Raw genomic sequence first — 18,717 nt, forward strand, 5'->3', positions numbered from 1 at the left:
TAGATTTAATCAGGCTCTGTGCTGGTCAGATCAGCCTGTTCTAAGAATGTTCATCAGCCGATGGAAAGGCTTTAGTCTGGCTGCCCGCAGCTTTAGGGGAGTCACCACTTCATTCAGCCAGGAGGAGGGAAATGTACCATCTGTTGGTGGAAATATAAAAATATAGTTAAGTCTGGCACTACAGAGAGTGGACTCTGTGTGTAAGAGTGTTTTTGTAACGTTAATATGTCTTCAAAACTGGGAAATAGACAGTATGTTAGCGTGCCTCAGCCCACAGTCTCATAACAGAGCCAGTGTCTGCAGGAACACAGGAGTCAGCACATGTGGTTCTCCAGAGAACTTCTGGCATCGCGGGTATGACATGAAAGCACCGTGAGGTTTCTGTGAATGAAATTCCCCGAGCAGACAGACACAAGTGTTCACACCGGGGTCACAGTCGTGAGGCCAACACCACGTAGGCAGGCAGCAGACACAGACTCAGCCTGAAATCTCCTTGGCCCTCCTGCCCTTCACTGGCTGTAGAGTCACAGCAGTCAGGGGCAGGAATTAGTCACTGATCAAACAAGTGGAGTCGTCTGAAGGAAATGGGAAAATGACTGAGGACAGAGAGAGCAGACAGACAGTTGGGGTTTGATCCTTGGAGAACAGACCGTGCGCTCAGGGTTTGGTTTCATGATTGGTTAAAAAACAGCCTGCATGTTGTCACCACATGTGAAATAAAGATAGATTTGAGTGTTTGGGCAGCCTGTCGGCACAATTCTAAAATTAAAGTGTGATTTATGACCGTTAGTCTCAAAATTTCATCTGTTAAGTCAGAATTCTGACTCTTTTTCACAGAATTCCCAGAGTAAATCTGATCCAACATTATTGCCCTATGTTTGAGGAGTTTTTTTCATAATTGTCTTCATAATTTTGGCATTATGAAGAAAAACGTAATATTAAAAAAACTAACTCTTTCTCGTGGCTTTAAGAAACCAAAACAAAACACAACACCTGTCCACCTGAGGACGGAGCTTCTCTCTTTCCTCAGGTGATTTAATCCTCCTGTCACAGGCTCTTCGTCACCACCCTGTAATAACCAGCCACATTCATGTGAACCTCCACCTGCCAACGTCTCCGTCTCGGCTCATGGAGGACCCTCAGGAGACTCTTCAACAGGGCTAAACATTGTCTTCTTCCTCCAGGTGCTAACATTCTGAGAGATTCCTCGGGGAACGTGAAGCTGGGAGACTTTGGAGCGAGCAAACGGATCCAGACCATCTGCATGTCTGGGACTGGAATCAAGTCTGTCACTGGCACCCCCTACTGGATGAGCCCAGAAGTCATCAACGGGGAGGGATACGGCCGGAAAGCTGATGTGTGGTGAGGAGAAGATCAGGTGTAGAGAGGCCCAAATGGGAATCGATATGAGCACGAGTAAATTATATGGAAAAAAAGGAAGTGCACTCAGATTAGATTAGCAGCAAGTTTAATTGTTGTTTTTAAAGGGATTTCTTGCAAAGTAAATCTGATTTTAGAAAATTAACTGAAATATTACTAATTAATTATGTTTTTGTATCTGTTTGATTCATTTGACCTTTTTTTTGTATATAATTTTGGCTGACGTTCAGATGATTTAAACTGATACTAAGACTAATCTGATGTTTTTGTATCTGTTTGATTCATTTGACCAGTTTTTTTTATATAATTTTGGCTGAAGTTCAGATGATTTAAACTGATAGTAAGACTAATCTGATGTTTGTGATTTTCCCACCTCTAGGAGTGTGGCCTGCACTGTTGTAGAAATGCTGACACAGAAACCTCCCTGGGCCGAGTACGAGGCCATGGCGGCCATTTTTAAGATCGCCACACAGCCGACGAAGCCCATGCTTCCCGAGGGTGTGTCAGACGCTTGCAGGGACTTCCTGCGGGAGGTGTTTGTGGAGGAGAAGCGCCGTCCCACTGCAGACTTCCTCCTGACCGTTCGTCCAGGGCAGCTTCTGAGTCCGTCCGACCTCCCTCCCCTCCTCCCCTGCCCTGTGAGGTGTTCACGGCTCCGGTGCCTCCCCTCCTCTCGGCCCGCCCCGTCCCTGTGTGTGGTCCCACTCCCTTCAGCGTCACCAGCCTCCGTGTCACCACTGGTGTTCTGCTCTGCTCAAACCTCTGCATTTTTCACCAACTCGTCCACCAAGAGGCCAGGTTGAGTCCTGTCAGACCTTCAGAGAGAGTTCCCCACGGGCGGGACTGACAAGAAAGCACACCATGGTCCCAAAAACTGCAGACTGCTGTCCAGCAATAATAGCAGGACACACGACCTGAGTTAGAGAATGAGGCGAAGAGTGGTTTGTAGTTTCTTCTTGGGTCTTTTATCCTCACCTTCAGCTGCAGAACAGTGTCCAGGCACTAACTGAGTGCAGAGAGCGCTCACACCTGACAGTACTGTTAAGTCAGCCGACAATTAGAAGTGAGTGAAGTCAAGTCAAGGTGGTGAAATATTTTTATATGACATCTAGGAAGAAGAGTTTTGCAAAAAAAAATGTAAATGTATTTTTCTCAACGCCTTACAATAAGAATTTGTAAGAAGTAAGAATGTCTTTTTATAGGAAATACGCTGATGATGGCTGCGTTCCCCTATTTTCATAGCACTCACCATGTCACTTAGAAGGACTGTCCACGTTGCACTTTTGATATCATGCATTGAAACCTTTCCAACGTGCAGGATAATCAAACCCTGAGGAGATATTTTTCTATTTGATGATTTTTTTTTATAATGAGAAAACTGTGTTGTTTTTGTGTTTTGGTGTGGAGAAGGAGAACCAACCAAACATTTGCATTTGTGTGCAATGTCTGTTAAAAAGCAATAGCAGCAACAGTACAGTTGATGTCTGTGACGTCCATCCATCCCTGCGTCTCATGCAGTTAGCCTTGTTCTGTATAAAGACAAAATGGCCAAAGAAATGTCGCAGCGACGGAAACTTTAACTTAATTTTGGTTAAGTTAACGTGCAGTATTAATGATATGACATTATCAAAATGAATTGACCTCAGCCCTAAAGCAGCTTCCTAGTTATGGCAGCTTTGTGCTTATTACAACTGCACAGACAACAAACAAACAAAAAACAATCAGCATCACCTCATGTTGCCGGGTGGAGTGAGCAGAGAGCAACTCATTTGTGTGTTGTTTTTTCACCTAGATGACTTGAGAGCAGACCTCTCTGCAGACATGTCATGTAAGATGGAACGTGGTGTGCATAAGTCTTCGTGATTTAGCCATGAAATGTGGAACTAAATTGTTTCACACACTTCATGTAAATGAACATCGAAATATTCCTTTTGTCATTTAATCAGCAACAGCAGTTCCTCTTAGAACAACCCAAACTGCGCTTGAATGCTTGTTGCTCCTTGACCTACTTCCTGTCAAGCTGATTTCAAATAGATTCAGTGACGTTAGGGCCCAGACTCTGTGGAGGCCTGTCAACCTCTGACAGAGCTTTTGTTTTTAATTCAGTCTATAGCATTAGCTCTTCGTTCTTCCAATAATTCCTCCGTTTACCACTAGAGTATGTTCAAGTACCACCATTGGTACTTGCACCATAGTTTGAGAACCATTGACATAGTCTGTCTGTGTGTTTATGGTAAAAGTTACTGAACTTTATAATATGAATAAAATTAGAAGGTTTATAAAATAATATATAATGTATATGTTAAAGGCAAAAGAATAAAAAAAAAAATCCAAAGACGGGAGATTAAAAATGTACCCGTCTTTTTTAAGGTTTAAAAACATAAAAAAACACGGTTGCCTCAGAGTAGATGCACATCACTGTAAAGACAGGGCTAAATTCTGTTTTCTTCTAAGTGGAGAGGAGAAAAAACACACACCAGGAGGGATTAACGATGGACCCGCGTGGTGCACTTAACAGAAATGATCAAATTTTCTCTGACCTTTTGCCAGTGCCTTACCTGAAACTGCTTGTAAACACAAATGTTCACTGCCAAAATGGGAAGCTTCTTAGTACAACAAGCAGCTGTTCAGTAGAGAGCACACACACACTCACACTCACAGATTGCTGAAAGATTATACTGTAAATACATATTGTTCTGCACTTTTGTATGACATTTGTTTCCTTTTTATACATTATATACAAATCTATTTGATGGAATGGCTCGGAGCTGCAGCAGACTGTACTGTGACTCTGACAGCAGGATGTACGGTTGTCTCTTTGAGAGCTGAAAGGCAGTATGAAAAGGCTGGCAGGCTTTTGACGGGGACAGTCTGGTCTTGTCTTTATGACGAGCCTTCAAACATGAAATGTATCATGTCATTGATCTTTTGTACATTTAACTTAATAAATCAAAGGTCTAAGACTACTTTCTGTGACTTTACTCTGTTTTTTATTAAAATTTCCCTAAATAAGGGTTTGTTCTTCAATTAAAATTTGATCAGTTTCAAAGATAAAACTCACAGGTGAATAAGAAAATATAAACAATACTTTGTAATGTAAAAATATTACATAATGTAATTGAATACATTATTATTTTGGAAATAGCTGTCACTTGTTTCATATTGTCAATATTAATTTGGTTTAATTAGTATTATTATTATTATATCTAATATATACAATAGGCAATCAAAAATATTACATGCCATCTTCAGTTAAAATTAATTTTAAAAAAAACAGTGCAGGTTGACTGACTAGTGTTTTCAGTTGATTAAAAAAAAAAAAAAACATTATAAAACCTTCATGTTTTGTAACGTCACGTTGCAAAACGTGACCAGAGACCGTGGGCTGTCGTAAACGAGAGGATACACACAGACACGGTCACAAACGCACTCACGACACCGGTGGGATCTGCGAGCGTAAACTAAACTGAGTCGGTCGTGTATTAGAACTGAGTTGCTGTGGTTTCATCATGGCCAGAAGCAGCAGAACCGTCATATGTTTACTGAGAAATGACCTGCGGCTCCACGACAATGAGGTAACTCAGAGTTTTACGGTCAGACTTTATTCAGAATAATGTGTGTATAAAATACACTGTCGTAAAGTTTAGCTTTTTAATACTTAAAAGATGGTTTTGGGACAAGTTTTGTCTACAATTTGCAGTCGAGCTGACGCCATTTTGGTCAGCGCGCAGCAAAACAGCGCGCACTGTTCCGTCAAAGTCTACCAAAATAAAAGTTTAACCGAAGGTTAATTATTTCAGGCAATTTAACTCGTTTGACAATGTGATGTTTTAAGAAATATTTAATTTAATTTATTTTAATTCAGGTATTTGACAGCACGGCTACATATAATTATGGTTGACGCAGTTACAAAATTAAAGCCTTGTAAATTGACCGGAAGTAGTAAGAAACCACTATAAGGGGATACTGCTAAATAAACTTAATTTGAACAAAGCTTATTGAAATGTTATTTGACGAATACGTGTAGGATACGGTTGTCGTGATTCATTTTTTGTTGTAAAATGTTTCTCTTTGGTCTATGTCATTTAGAACGTCGTGGGGAGGCAATGTGTTTTCTGAGCTCCATAAAACAGAACAGCTTAGATTTTGATGAATATTTCTGTGCATCAAGTTAATGGTCCAATAAAAAGAATGAGCTCATCAGGGTGTACCGACAGGGATGGGAGGGGGTTTTATTGTATAAAACATTTTATAACCTCTGTGTTTCCTGTTGCTTATATTCTGCAGCTCTTCCACTGGGCTCAGAGAAACGCAGAGAACATCGTTCCCCTGTACTGCTTTGATCCCAGACATTACGTGGGAACGTACAATTACAACTTCCCCAAGACTGGTCCGTTCCGCCTGCGCTTTTTGCTGGAGAGCATCAGAGACCTGAGAAACACACTGATAAGCAAAGGAAGGTAAATGTAGCTGTCAATCACTAACTCCTCATCTTCACCGTACAGACGATGTCCTTTCTGTTTTTTTACAGCTTTATTTCACATTTCTTACTCCTTCTACACTAGCTCCATGGTCACTGTAATGTTACACCATGACATATTTTCTTGCGCTCCTGAGGTCACGTGTCATGTGACAGTTGGCACAGAGCGCCCCTCCGTGCCGTCTAGTACTATTGATTTAACAGTAGATATAACAGGGTCAGGATACACCTGGGCTTATGCTGAGCTCTGTTTAAATGATGATAGCTACCAAATACACACATGCGGACAACCGCACACACTGTCATTTTTTCCTGGTCACTGCTGAGGGATGTTGCGAGCACTCTGCTCAGGATGCAGCTTGTCGTGCATGTGGACCAGGCATGTGAACAGGGAATTATGTGCTCTTGTGTGTGTGTGACAGCAACCTGGTGGTGAGACGGGGTAAACCAGAGGATGTCGTAGCAGAGTTGATCCAGCAGCTGGGTTCCATCAGCACTGTGGTTTTCCACGAGGAGGTAGTTAAAGGCCAACTCTCCCTCGTTATCATTGTAATCCTGTTATAAATGCATGAAACATTGATTTCTTCTCTTCTTCTTCTTCTCCCGGTGCTCGTGGTTCAGGTGACATCAGAGGAGCTGAATGTGGAGAAAAAAATCAAAGACGTCTGTGCACAAATGAGAGTCAAAGTTCACACCTGCTGTGGGTCAACCCTGTACCACAGAGATGATCTGCCCTTTCGCCACCCATCTGAGTGAGAGCAGGCAGATTTTTTTTCCATTTCTCAGAAAAAAGCTTTATATCTGTGGCTGTTACGGTATTTTGTAAAACCTGATGAGGCAGCAACTAACGAAGTACTAAAGGCAGAAATAAAAAATAATAAGATGTTATAAAGAATACAAGTGATATTTAGTTTACCTGTGGAGATTTAATAAAAATTAAACAGCAAGTGATTTCCATTTTTCTGCATTTTTAAAATGCATCATCCTTTGCTAATAAAAACATTTCATTTACAGGATAAGGTGAGTTTACACTTATGAAATATTGCAGGATTATTTTCACTCATTACTACATGCAGTACTATACATTATTTTCTTTTAGTAAAACAATTATGATTTTTCTTTTACAACAGTACTGTAGTACAATTATTACTGCATTGCACTATTGAAGAAAGATTCTTTTCAACATTGTGAACGTTTTGTATCATTTCCATGGAATATCAGGTTGCCAGATGTGTACACTCAGTTCAGGAAAGCTGTGGAGACCAGGGGCAGAGTGAGGTCTGTGTTTCCAACTCCTGACCAACTCAAGCCTCCTCCTCCAGGTCTGGACGAGGGAGTAATTCCCACAGCGGAGGACCTGCAGCAGACAGGTGAGTGTCCTGATGTCTTTGTCCTCGGCTGCAGCAGTTATCACGGTGGGTCTTAGAGGTATACGTTGTCTTTATGTGCCAATAAAATTTCTTATTAAACTGACTTTGAATATATGGTTTGTAATAAGGAAGCTAGAACAGTTTATTCTGAGCCTGGCCTCTATAAAGTAAATCCATACTGCTGCTGCCGCAGCTTCAGCAGCACTCCTGAGACAACATTTCCTCATTAAGTTGCAGCAAACACGCCGCCTTCATTTCTGCGTATATGATTAAGCTTTTTATGATTGTGTTCGTCTTAATGTACACCAGGGAGTGTTCAACCTGAATGAAGAGTCTGCTGCTGAAAGCCTTTTTACGTTTTTTTTCTTTGTTACTGTTTTATTCTCGTACAGAGCCTCTGTCTGATCCTCGCTCAGCCTTTCCCTGCACTGGAGGAGAAAGTCAGGCCCTGGCCAGAGTCCAGCACTATTTCTGGGACACAGTGAGTGCAGTGACCGTAGAAAGAGGACAGTAGGTGTTGGTTACAGCACAATTCTAAAGTAGTATATGCAGGAATAAAAAGGTTGGGGTTGGTAGGACCAGGGCATGTAGCTCTCCATCCCTCACTGCCCTGCAGGGGGTGCTGAAAAGCAGGACTGCAGGCAAAACCCTTTCTTAAAAACACATTTAGCTTTGAGATGAAAAACATGTCCCTAGTGATACAAGAAAAGCAAGATGATGGAAGCATTTGAACTAGTGATGAATAATAAACAGGACAAGTTGAGCTGAGGTTGCTACAGTACTAAAGCACTGAGCGTACATTGATCCATGGAGCTGTACATCTCCAACATCTAGACAGGGCTTCTATCAGTTCTTTTTTCCATTTTTACAGTTTTTTTTGCAGCTCTGTAGTGAACCATTCCTTCCACAAAATAATTTCTTTTCGGTTGATTTTTAATCCCAAAAAAACTGTAAACTTTTGCAAAAGGAAAGAAAAATAGACAGAGGACAGCATTTCTCCTGATACAAAACATGATCTAATGGTCTTGTCTTAGCTTAGATCTAGTTTGATATTTTCTGTGTGGTATTACATAATATACATTTAAAAACTCCCTAATCCATTCTCGTTGTTTGTAGAATGCTGTTGCTTCTTATAAGGAGACTCGCAACGGTTTGATGGGCGTGGATTATTCTACAAAATTTGCACCTTGGTAAGAGCCATGTCTTCATTTACATTATAGTGACTATATTTCTCTTTCTGTGTGCATGTGCATATGGGCACATCTAATGATGCTGTACTGGTTCTGCAGGCTGGCCATCGGTTGCATTTCACCCAGGTATATCTATCATCAGATTAAGCAGTATGAGACAGAGAGAACGGCCAATCAGAGCACATACTGGTGAGACCGGACCAATAAGGACTTTATTTTTTGTATAAAACACATGTGCATGTGCATACGATTTATGTTTACTGAACCAAACTGTTTCTGGATTTTTTTTCCAGATTTCATTATAACATTTGTTTTTAAAATTTTGCTCCTTAAATGTCCATATTTTAATTTTCATAAAAAGGTTAATCACAAAAAAATCTAATAATTTCACATCTCTTTTTTCTTTCCAACAGGGTGATTTTTGAGCTACTTTGGAGAGATTATTTCAGATTTGTGGCTGTCAAGTATGGAAACCGACTGTTTCAGGTCAAAGGTAACGCTTTCTATAGTTTTCCTTCATTCACATGTAATTTTATGCAAAATAAATAAATGTAAAAAAAACAACTATTTTTTTTATCTTACCTGAGGTCTTCAGGACAAATCTGTACAGTGGAAACAAGACATGAGGCTTTTTACTGCGTGGAAAGGTTAGTTTCTGTCTTCAGTGCTTCTCTGTAAAATTCAGTATTTGTCATAAAATAATATTTTGATTAATTTCGAATACGTTTTTCTACTTTATAGAGGGGCGCACAGGAGTTCCTTTCGTTGATGCCAACATGAGAGAGCTGGCATTGACGGGCTTCATGTCCAACAGGGGGCGACAAAATGTAGCAAGTTTCCTTACCAAAGATCTGGGCCTGGACTGGAGGATGGGCGCAGAGTGGTTTGAATACCTCCTGGTGAGTAAAACAGCCCAGTTTCAAGTCATTTTAAATGTTTTAAAAGCAGAACAAAATAATATGGACCCAATATTGGGCATTTTTGTCTATTGTATTGAGATTTCAGTTGAAAATGTGTCTTTTTTCTGTGAAATGTTTCTCCCAAAGATTGATTACGACGTGTGCAGCAACTATGGCAATTGGCTGTACAGTGCTGGTGTAGGCAACGACCCCAGAGAGAACAGGAAGTTCAACATGATTAAACAAGGCCTGGACTACGACAGTAATGTGAGTCGTAGAAGAGGAAGAGGCTTAGGTTTTTCTTTCGTTTCCTTGCTTTTCTTAATGATTTAACTGTTTTAGGGTGACTACATCCGTCAGTGGGTGCCGGAGCTGCAGAGGATCGTGGGTGCTGATGTGCACACACCCTGGACCCTCAGCTCTGCAGCTTTGTCCCATGCACAGGTGACCCTAGGCGAGACCTACCCCACTCCAATTGTCGTAGCCCCGGAGTGGAGCAGACATGTGAACAAAAAATCAGTGAGTGTAATAAGAAAAGGGAAGTGAAGAGTGAAAATAGAGGCTGCCAATTGTGTAAGAGCTGGAAACAGTTCCACACAGCTGTGACAGCGTTCATTCACCCTAGATCTTCATCTGTCACACATTTGATCTTTTGTTTTGTATTTTGTTTAGTAGTATTTTAGACTTCTGCTCTGTAATGTAATTTTTTTCTATCTCTGCTCATTTTCAACCTCAACACTGTATATTTCTGCTCCCAGAGTGCCTCAGGACCTTCACCTCGTGGAAAGAAAGGTCCATCCCACACTCCTAAACAGCACCGGGACAGGGGCATTGATTTCTACTTCTCCAAGAGCAAAAACTTGTGATCTATCATCAACATAGAATACTGAGCTAATGGTCAGATCACAGCTGACGCACAAATCTGGACTGTTACTATGTGGGACACCGTCTACATTAGGGAACACGTGTTCCCACGGATTTGACTATTTATTTTTGGCTGATCTAAATTTATGCTTTCAGTTCTGTAGAAAAGCACATTTGTATAAACCTCCTCTCTTCTGAACGCTGTTTCCTGTTCTGCAGCAGCAGCAGAGGAAACACTTACACTGTGGTTTTCAGACAATGATCAGTCCAAATATTCTGCTCAGGCATGTTTAGATACACCGTGTTAGTAAACCTTTCAAACCTTAATGTCAAAAGTGTTATTTTACTAAATAAATAAAAAAGGCAAACTGATCTTTTTGTCTTATGAAATTTTGTCCAACAGAGTTACTGTAGGATTGGACAATATTTAGATTATCACGTGTTATATACATATTGTAAAACTTCAGTGATGTCCGCAGTCTGTTTTTTTCTTCTTTTTTTCCTGTTGTGACAAATATACATTTATAATAATACAACTATTGTCATTATTTTTTATTCTTGTAAATTTAAGACAATAGAGTTGTACATTTGGAAATGTACAATTCACGCAAATACACTATTGTTATAAATGTACAACTTTGTTGTCATGCGGTTATGCCGTTTTCCTACATTACATAATATCAATGTTTCTTATTTACAACTTCTTTTACAACTAATTAAATTATTAAGACTTAATATTGACTCTTAACAACTCCAATGGTTCTATAAATGTACAAATGTGTTGTTATAAACTGATTTTAAACCCAACAAGTCCCTAACGTTATGGTGTAATAAAGAGAGAGGGAGAGAAAAAAAATCAGATTTAAGACAACGTGAGAAGGAAGGAACTACATCTCCTTTTTTCTTGGTGTGACGTAAAACGTCGTTCCCCAACGTCATTTCCGTGTCCAGTCATCAAGCGTTCACAGCAGCTCTCTCCTGAACAATGTTTATTTAGTTATCAGTTAAACATACAGGTGAGACTACAAAGTTCTAACATGGCGAGTTTCGTTCCTAAAATGGACCTGGACTCGGTTCCTCTGACGGCTCTGAACGTGACGGTGAGGAAGAAGCTCGGACTTTACCTGAACCCCAAAAACACCGTCGCCGCGGACTGGACAGCTGTGGCTGAAGCCATGGACTTTACCTACCTGGAGATCAAGAACTATGAGACCGTAAGGAGTCCCATGGCAGGGGTTCTGGACGAGTGGCAGGCCCGAAATAAAGATGCCAGCGTGGGGAAGCTACTGTCGATCCTGTTGAAGTTGGAGAGGGACGATGTTGTGGAGGACCTTCGTCCGCTTATTGGTACGTTAGTCATCCTGAAACCGTCTTTTCTAACCTTGGGTCGCGTTAAGATCAGAGTGTTTCACATACGCATTTTCACAGATTTATTCTCTCCACTTCCGGGATTGAGTTACACGTTTGCGAAATTTTTTTTTTTACGTATGCAGTAATATCTATTATTGTAATTATCTTTATGTTGTGTTGTATTATTTATGTCGTTGGTAGTCTTTTATTTTTTTAGAATAATAATAATCATACATTTTTAGATATTTTTAAACTACACATTAATATTCATTAGTTATATGGCTGCAACTACTTCATTCTTGCTTTCATAACCGACCGATTTTTTCCACATAGGATGATCATGTAGATCGAGTAATTTAAATATTATATATTTCTTCTATATATTATATATACTTATATATTTAAATATATATGTATAAAAGTGCTTGAAGACACAACATTTCTTCTCCTACATCACCAGATGAGGATGTCAGAAGATACCGTGAGAAGATGGCAGAACGTCCACTGCAGGTTCCTGAAGTGGACAGCTGTGTCCCCCGCACTCCTGAGATGAGTGGCATCACGCTGGAGGACGACCCTGATGGTCAGTGTCTATAGAACTAACACGAACTTCATTATTTCTGTACTTCTAGAGTATCACTGATTTACAGGTACATCACGTTTCATATGTCAACACTGCTATAAAAAAGTATTTTCTCAAGTTCCTGCTAATTAGTTCTGCTTCACCGTTTGGGAATTTAGTGAACATGGCTCAAAAGACCGCATATGAAAAGAAGAACTTTGAAAAATTGTCAGAAATTTTCTGAACATACTCAATGACGTCTCCCCAATGTAGGACTTTCAGAGTTAGTGACATGACATTATAAAGTATGAAAGTCATTGTGTTTGATTGAGTTTTCCTAGGCTAGTGAATGCATCACTGCCCAGTCTAAAATGAAGGTTTTGTCTGTTGTTGCAAAAACATGGAAACTTGATTTGTGTTATTCTAACCCCGCTGTGTTTAACTGCAGGGACTCCAGAGAAGTTTGACGCCTTCATCTGTTACTGCCATAGTGACTTGGAGTTTGTCCATGAAATGATCCGACAGTTGGAAAACAGCAACTACAAGCTGAAACTTTGTGTGTTTGACAGAGACGTCCTGCCAGGGTCCTGTGTGTGGACCATCACGAGTGAACTCATTGAGCAAAGGTCGGTTGACACCCGCAGGACTTTTATGTACCAGGAACTATAGGATGCATGCATTACACATGCCTAACTGCAACAGCCTAACATGAAATCTGACCACAACTGTACAGTTCATTGAAACTTGAAAATACAATTTCAAAGACTGTACATTTGGTCTGTTAACACTAGAGTTGAAAGAAAGGATCAATACACTGAAATATGTTTTGTTTCTTGCTATTATTTCTTTTTTGTTCCTTTCATCCACTAAAACTGAAACTAAGATATTTACAGTTTTTACACCTAAACACAGTAGAAAAATGTCCTTAAATATGGAATAAACTGTAGAACATATGGCTACATTTGTGCAGGTGTAGGAGGATGGTGGTGGTGATTTCTGATGAATACCTTGACAGTGAAGCCTGTGACTTTCAGACCAAGTTCGCCCTCAGCCTTGGTCCTGGTGAGGTCCACTCTTTTTATGTTGATGCACTCCACTGGTATTTGCAGTATTTAACGTTGTTCCTAATGTTGCTACAGGAGCCGAGAAGAAACGTCTCATTCCAGTGGTTTATAAACCAATGAAGAAGCCATTCCCCAGAATCTTGCGCTACATCACCGTGTGTGACTACACCCGACAGTCCACACAGGCCTGGTTCTGGGATCGTCTGGCAAAATCTCTGTCGCTCCCTTAATCAACCGACCAAGAGGCCTTTTTCCTGTCCAATCACATGACAGGATATTATCACTTGTGATGTCCTTGTCCTGCTGGCCTCCTCTGTCTGTGATGGTTTGTGTGGTATAAGCTGCGTTCTACCGTTTTTATCTATATGCAGTATTGATTTTTGTACATTAATTATTGCAAAGGTAAGTTGTCTGAGATTATACAGCACACAGCACTGTTTTTGTTTTATTGCTACATATGTCTGTATGCCACCACCTATGATTGTGGTTTGTACATACACCTTGTAAAAAATGTTTTTAATGTCCTGTTTCACTTCCTGTCATGAGTCTATATTTTAGATGAGATTGAAGTCTGAAGAGGAAGTCACGGTGTGGTTGGTCAGTGTGGTCAAATTTCCTCATGTTTTATGTGTTCAGTGTTACTGTCGTTTACCTTTCTGTCTCATTCTGTGTCACCACAGTGCCTTCACTTTTTAAATGTTTTCTAGTCTTGAGAACAGTTTTTCTTTTTAAGAAAACGTTTTGTACATTATTGAATTGATTAAATTACTTTTTAAAAATAAATGAAATACTGTATATTTTTAAAAAGTTGATTTTGTCCATTATATTTTAACTTTATTGTGTTAGCTAGTTTTTTATTTAGCTGGTGCTCTGGTATTTTAAACAAATTGTTAAGGCCATGTCAATTAGAAAAAAAAAAGTAATTCATTTTTAATATATTTAATTAAGGATTTTCTGCATTTGTTGAGTGTAATAAAATACACAACCATGCATGGCGCTGTTTTACTAAAGTATTAAGGAAATGAATGAAGCAGGACGACATGCGATGACAATGGTCTAATCCAATCAGAGGGCAGAATGTCGGGGCACTGCAGCACGCCTCTTTGACTCATTGCTTCATTTGGAGTATTATAAGCCCTAATTTGGTCTAACAAGGAGCAATTAAATTTTGTATAAAAAACGGAAATGTAAAGTAGTAAAAGCAACCACTTCCAGTAAAAACAAATCCTAAATATAAAAGAACGGGGAAAAAACCCGAGGTCTTCCGTTGTGAAGCTTCGCCAGGCTTGTACCTGGAAAACTAAATTCTGGGCAAAGAAACATCTCAAGTAATGAAAGGCACCATTGAAAGTGTGGCGGAAACAAACTGCTGCATCTGTTTTTGGCCATGTTTTCATATAAAACATTTAACTGTAGCTTCTGTCAGTGTAATAAAAGGTTGCGAGGTTAAAATGTTGAAAGTACTAAATACATAGCCAGAGCTTTAGCGTAGCCTCAGCTGTGTACATCAACCCTTAGCTTGTGTCGCTATTATTTTTGCCACGGACAGGCTTGGTTTACGGAGCCTTTTCAGTGTAACACCTCACACTCAACATGGCCGCCGCGAAGGTCCACGTTAGCTCAGGTGGTAGGCGGGGCTGCAAGGCTAGTGTCAAACTTTGGGAATGACAGGAGTGCTGCAGGATTCGCAAAGAAGGGGAAGTGTCGCCCTTGTTGGTTCTGTTTGGATTACTTGGACTTGTTTTTACACTCAGTCTTCGTCTTCGGCACATCTCCATACATAGACCGGCCTTAGCACATTAATTCCTCAGCCATGTCGGAGGACCCGAGCTCCCAAACCTGGTCCATCAACAAGGATGACTATGAGCTACACGAGGTGATTGGTATGTGATAATTAGCTTCTTTGCCTGACGTTTATGTCACGGACAGTCTGTGAATTTGTGGCTTGTACATTTCTGTGGAGTTTAACATGGGCCAACACAGGGGATTCATTTTTTTTAGCAAGCAGTCGAAAGCATCTCGGTTCTGTTGCGCTAGGTTGGGTTCATTGCGATTTCTTACTTGGACATGCTGCCAGGGCGGTGTTATGACTCGAATTCTGTATTACAGTGGTCTCTCCGTCCGCCGGGGCGGTGCTATAGAAGTAAACGAACAATATAGTGCTACTGACTAGACCGGCTCAGACTATTTGCTGGAAAAAAGGTACTTTCCTATGAAATCTGCAGTTATATTTATGCGAACAGATACGTCTATAATTCCCCACATGTAATTTAACCCGAGGGCGTAGTAGCTGTCACATGTCAAAGATATAAAAAGAACAATAATTGCACTGGAACTAAACGAATCAATGCTTACAATTAAGACAGCACGAACCAGTACAGTAGGCTTTAAAGAGTAATTTCTCCAACTTACCCCCAGGAATATTTCTGTGCTTATGCTTATTACAGTTCAAAGGCTAAAGGTATGTATGAGTCATGAGCCCAGTTTACTTTATGAATGAATACAGTCCTGCCTAAACCAATTGGTGAAGCGATTTGTTTTATTTACCTCCCGTTTAGAACCCCTATAAAGAGATACTGCTTAAAAATCAAAACATTTCCTCAGTTTAACTTGCGGCCTCTGAGAGACGAACACATTGAATGACTCACACTTCTCAACAAACTGTAATTTTTGTGATATTTTAATAGTTTTTGACATATGTGCTAGTAGTTCTAGGTGTGAAGCGTTATACCTATTGACACAGACAGTGATGGCTATACAGCAGGCAATTAAACTCTGCAGTCCATAATAATGGACAGTAAATGCATCACTCATATTGTTTTTATCTGCAAAATCAGCAGTGAATATAGTCATGGGGATTTTGATGCTAAATTTAGTGTAAAGGTTAAATTAATAAAAACTGACATTGTGCATGTAAACAAGCTATAAAGAGGCTGAAAAAAGTGTGTGACTTACAGCTTCTGATAGGTTGCCATGACAACACTTTTTTTTTTACGAAGACTGAAAGTTTTCAACTCATTCTGAAAGAAAGTGTGCATCAATCACAGTGCCTCCAACTCTTGAACCTCACCATCTGATCCGTGCAGGACACATTTTTGAATCTATTCTACAGGTCTTTGCATTGACTTTGTTTGCAGTTTTGATGCACAAAAATGTCTTTGCATTGACTGTGACTATACTTCAATCAATTGTTTCTCTGCAAGCTGCCACCTTATTTAGACTGCAGGCCTTTACCTGAGTGCTGTTTGCTTTTTTTTTTTCCAGACAAATATTTAACATATTTTCTGTCAAATTTCACCACTTCGGAAATTTCAAAACTATTTGTCATGACCACTAGACTCCGTGGGTCCAAAGGCTTTACCACTTGAGATTCAGTGTTCTGAAGCTCAGTGGTTTTTTTGAATGTATCATAGATTTCCTCTGCTTTGCGGGAGGTTCTCTGCACATTTCCTGTGTGCTGTCAATCCTTGGGTGAGTCCTGGTAATGGCAAACAGACTACCTGAGACAGCTCTGCACTTCAAGTTCTTAAATGTTGAACCTCCTACCTTGACTGACTCTGTTGAGGAGGGACGAGGAGAATAGAAAAGGAGTGTTTAACATATAAGTAGCCTTTTGTTTTGTCATATAAGTTAGCTTGTGCCTGTGGTTTACTTTAGCCATGAAGTTCGTGCTTCCTCTACAGGGAATTCGTCTGTTTATAGTGAGTCCATTTTTCTAGACCCAAATTGACCTTTCTGTGTGTTTATGCACGACTTGAGTTTAACTTCTAACCCATTTCTACATTTCCTATTAGTTTCTTAGAAAACGTTAACATAACCACTACCCCTTTACAAGATAACGCCCTGCAAAAACACCGTCTGTAGCATTTTCTTACAGCGTGTGTGACAGAAATTGTGAACACAGGCTTCAGGTCTATTCTGAGGTTGGTCAGCTGCAAGCCCCAAGTGCTTAAATCTAGATGACTTTTGTGAACCCTGTGTAACATCTACACTAGGAGAGGCACCATCTCTCCAGGAACATACGTCTAACAGGAAAACTCCTCCTATTTTGGCATCTGTTTCTGTGCATTTTGAACCTCGTCATCTCCCCCATGGAGCCGTGTCTTTCCTTTAGCTGTCTTTAAAACTATTTGCTTGGTTACCACGGCCGCAGCACAGCTTTTCAAAGGTTTAACTCTGTGACAACATAGTTCTTCTTGAGCACATGCAGATGCAGTTTAAAAAAACGTATGTTGGAAGGTTGATATTCCAGCTTGTGTTTACTGCCCTCAGAACCAGTAGAACATAACGTCTAATTTATGTAAATATGATAACACGTTTGAAGCTGTAACAACAGCGCAGTGTTTTGTTATTGATAAGACTTCCCTTTTGAGATATTGTTTTCCCTTTTCCATTTTAGGATCCTTCTAGGAACATGTGCAACACCTGTTCCTAGAAAGCTGCTAGAGCAACGTGAGCCTAATTTTTTTCCAGTGGAAACTCCCTCTCTATAGCGAAACTTTGTTGGGATGGGGGGGTTCTGTATAAGTTGTGTCATTGTACAGTTCAGATGGATGGTTGATGGTCTGAGAACGGCTGTGGTTACCCAGCATGCCTAGCGGAGCCATTGTTTCTGTAACTTCCCTGGGGAAAGAGGACTTGTTACTACACAGTTCACACCCACTGTTTTAACCCAGTGAGCATCAAATCATACTAGACACAGCCAGTTATTCAAACAATGAGATCGTTTTTCAAATCTGATTTTGGATCAGACTCTGGATCACAAATGTTAGCAGATACTGACTGGTGTCCTTCTGCAGCCAGTGCTTGTATCCAATGGAAACCATGATGATTTTGGAAGACAGATGATGTTCTCATAACATTTGTTTAATTGAATGTCAGTTTCAGTGTAACAAACTATTTTGGGAATGTTTCTTTCAGACATTTGAGGAAAGAGAATGGCTTAAAAATACTTTTTTCTGCTTGTATTGATGTCGGTGGTATGTGACATCTCTCAATCTACTTTTGAATAATGCCTGGAATGTCAGGCATGTATGTAGAGGAAATGTTCAAAAAATAAATTAAATAAAAAGATGGCTGCCGCTGGTCAGTAAACTGGTCTGACGAAAGCTGCTGCTGATTGTCACAGTGAATAAAGAGTACACTGACACTGGTCTTTTACAGTGACCTGCTCCTTTGTGGAGCTAATTCAGGGCCAAGCTAATTTGATAAGATATAACTGTACAGTGTGTGCAGTTTCTGTATCAAATAAAGTGAGAACAAAGACAATTCTATCTTGGTTTTTACCACATTTTGGCCTAGTGGTTATCGGTTTGATTCTATACCCAGGTATGTGGTGTGTTTAGCATTTCCTGCGAAAAAAAAACAAACCAAACCGAAATGCAGTGACTAATAAAAAGACAACGACCAATAAACCAGCTTCTTTCATCACCTAGCAGGCTCATCTCAAGCCCTCGCTCTTAAGTTGTTTTATTGGTGCTTTCATTTTGAATGGTTGCCAACAGAGTAGTAGAGTCATTTTTGAATAGGCCATACATAACTTCACATCAGTGGCAGAG

The 18,717-nt window shown here is 40.1% G+C and overlaps 4 protein-coding genes across 9 annotated transcripts in view; all 4 read left to right on the forward strand.

Moving 5' to 3' along the window:
- Positions 1-4,346, forward strand: part of map3k22 (mitogen-activated protein kinase kinase kinase 22) — a 38,958-nt gene extending 34,612 nt beyond the window's left edge. For all 3 annotated transcript variants that reach the window (XM_025054545.1, XM_025054544.1, XM_025054546.1), the window contains 2 exons: positions 1,185-1,362; positions 1,760-4,346. In XM_025054545.1, coding sequence (XP_024910313.1) covers positions 1,185-1,362; positions 1,760-2,183 — 602 coding nt within the window. In that variant the 3' untranslated portion in view covers positions 2,184-4,346. The remainder of the gene's footprint in view (positions 1-1,184; positions 1,363-1,759) is intronic.
- A 382-nt stretch (positions 4,347-4,728) lies between these two features.
- Positions 4,729-10,965, forward strand: cry-dash (cryptochrome DASH). Its single transcript, XM_008307928.3, has 14 exons — positions 4,729-4,955; positions 5,668-5,840; positions 6,283-6,376; positions 6,482-6,612; positions 7,082-7,230; positions 7,623-7,711; positions 8,347-8,420; positions 8,520-8,609; positions 8,834-8,913; positions 9,008-9,067; positions 9,162-9,319; positions 9,467-9,586; positions 9,662-9,838; positions 10,078-10,965. The coding sequence occupies exons 1-14, from the start codon at positions 4,890-4,892 to the stop codon at positions 10,183-10,185; spliced, it is 1,569 nt and encodes a 522-aa protein (XP_008306150.1). The 5' UTR covers positions 4,729-4,889; the 3' UTR covers positions 10,186-10,965.
- A 134-nt stretch (positions 10,966-11,099) lies between these two features.
- myd88 (MYD88 innate immune signal transduction adaptor) lies at positions 11,100-13,942 on the forward strand (the record flags this gene model as incomplete). Its single annotated transcript, NM_001294201.1, is given in 5 exon segments — positions 11,100-11,530; positions 11,994-12,116; positions 12,544-12,721; positions 13,066-13,157; positions 13,235-13,942. Coding segments are annotated over 5 exon segments (858 nt in total). The 3' UTR covers positions 13,390-13,942.
- Positions 13,943-14,163: 221 nt separating this feature from the next.
- The window catches only part of oxsr1b (oxidative stress responsive kinase 1b), a 32,229-nt gene continuing 27,675 nt past the window's right edge, over positions 14,164-18,717 (forward strand). The window contains exon 1 of one of the 4 annotated variants that reach the window (XM_025054547.1): positions 14,164-15,035. Coding sequence is in view for 3 of the 4 variants with exons in the window: in XM_017031473.2 (XP_016886962.1) it covers positions 14,973-15,042 (70 nt within the window). In the remaining variant the exon portion in view is untranslated. Of the gene's footprint in view, positions 15,043-18,717 lie in introns of all 4 variants that reach the window. The other 3 variants (XM_017031473.2, XM_017031475.2, XM_008307925.3) reach the window with 3 other exon arrangements.

This window comes from Cynoglossus semilaevis, chromosome 3 (assembly GCF_000523025.1).
Source record: "Cynoglossus semilaevis isolate Cse_v1.0 chromosome 3, Cse_v1.0, whole genome shotgun sequence".
In the NCBI taxonomy this organism is placed as follows: domain Eukaryota; kingdom Metazoa; phylum Chordata; class Actinopteri; order Pleuronectiformes; family Cynoglossidae; genus Cynoglossus; species Cynoglossus semilaevis.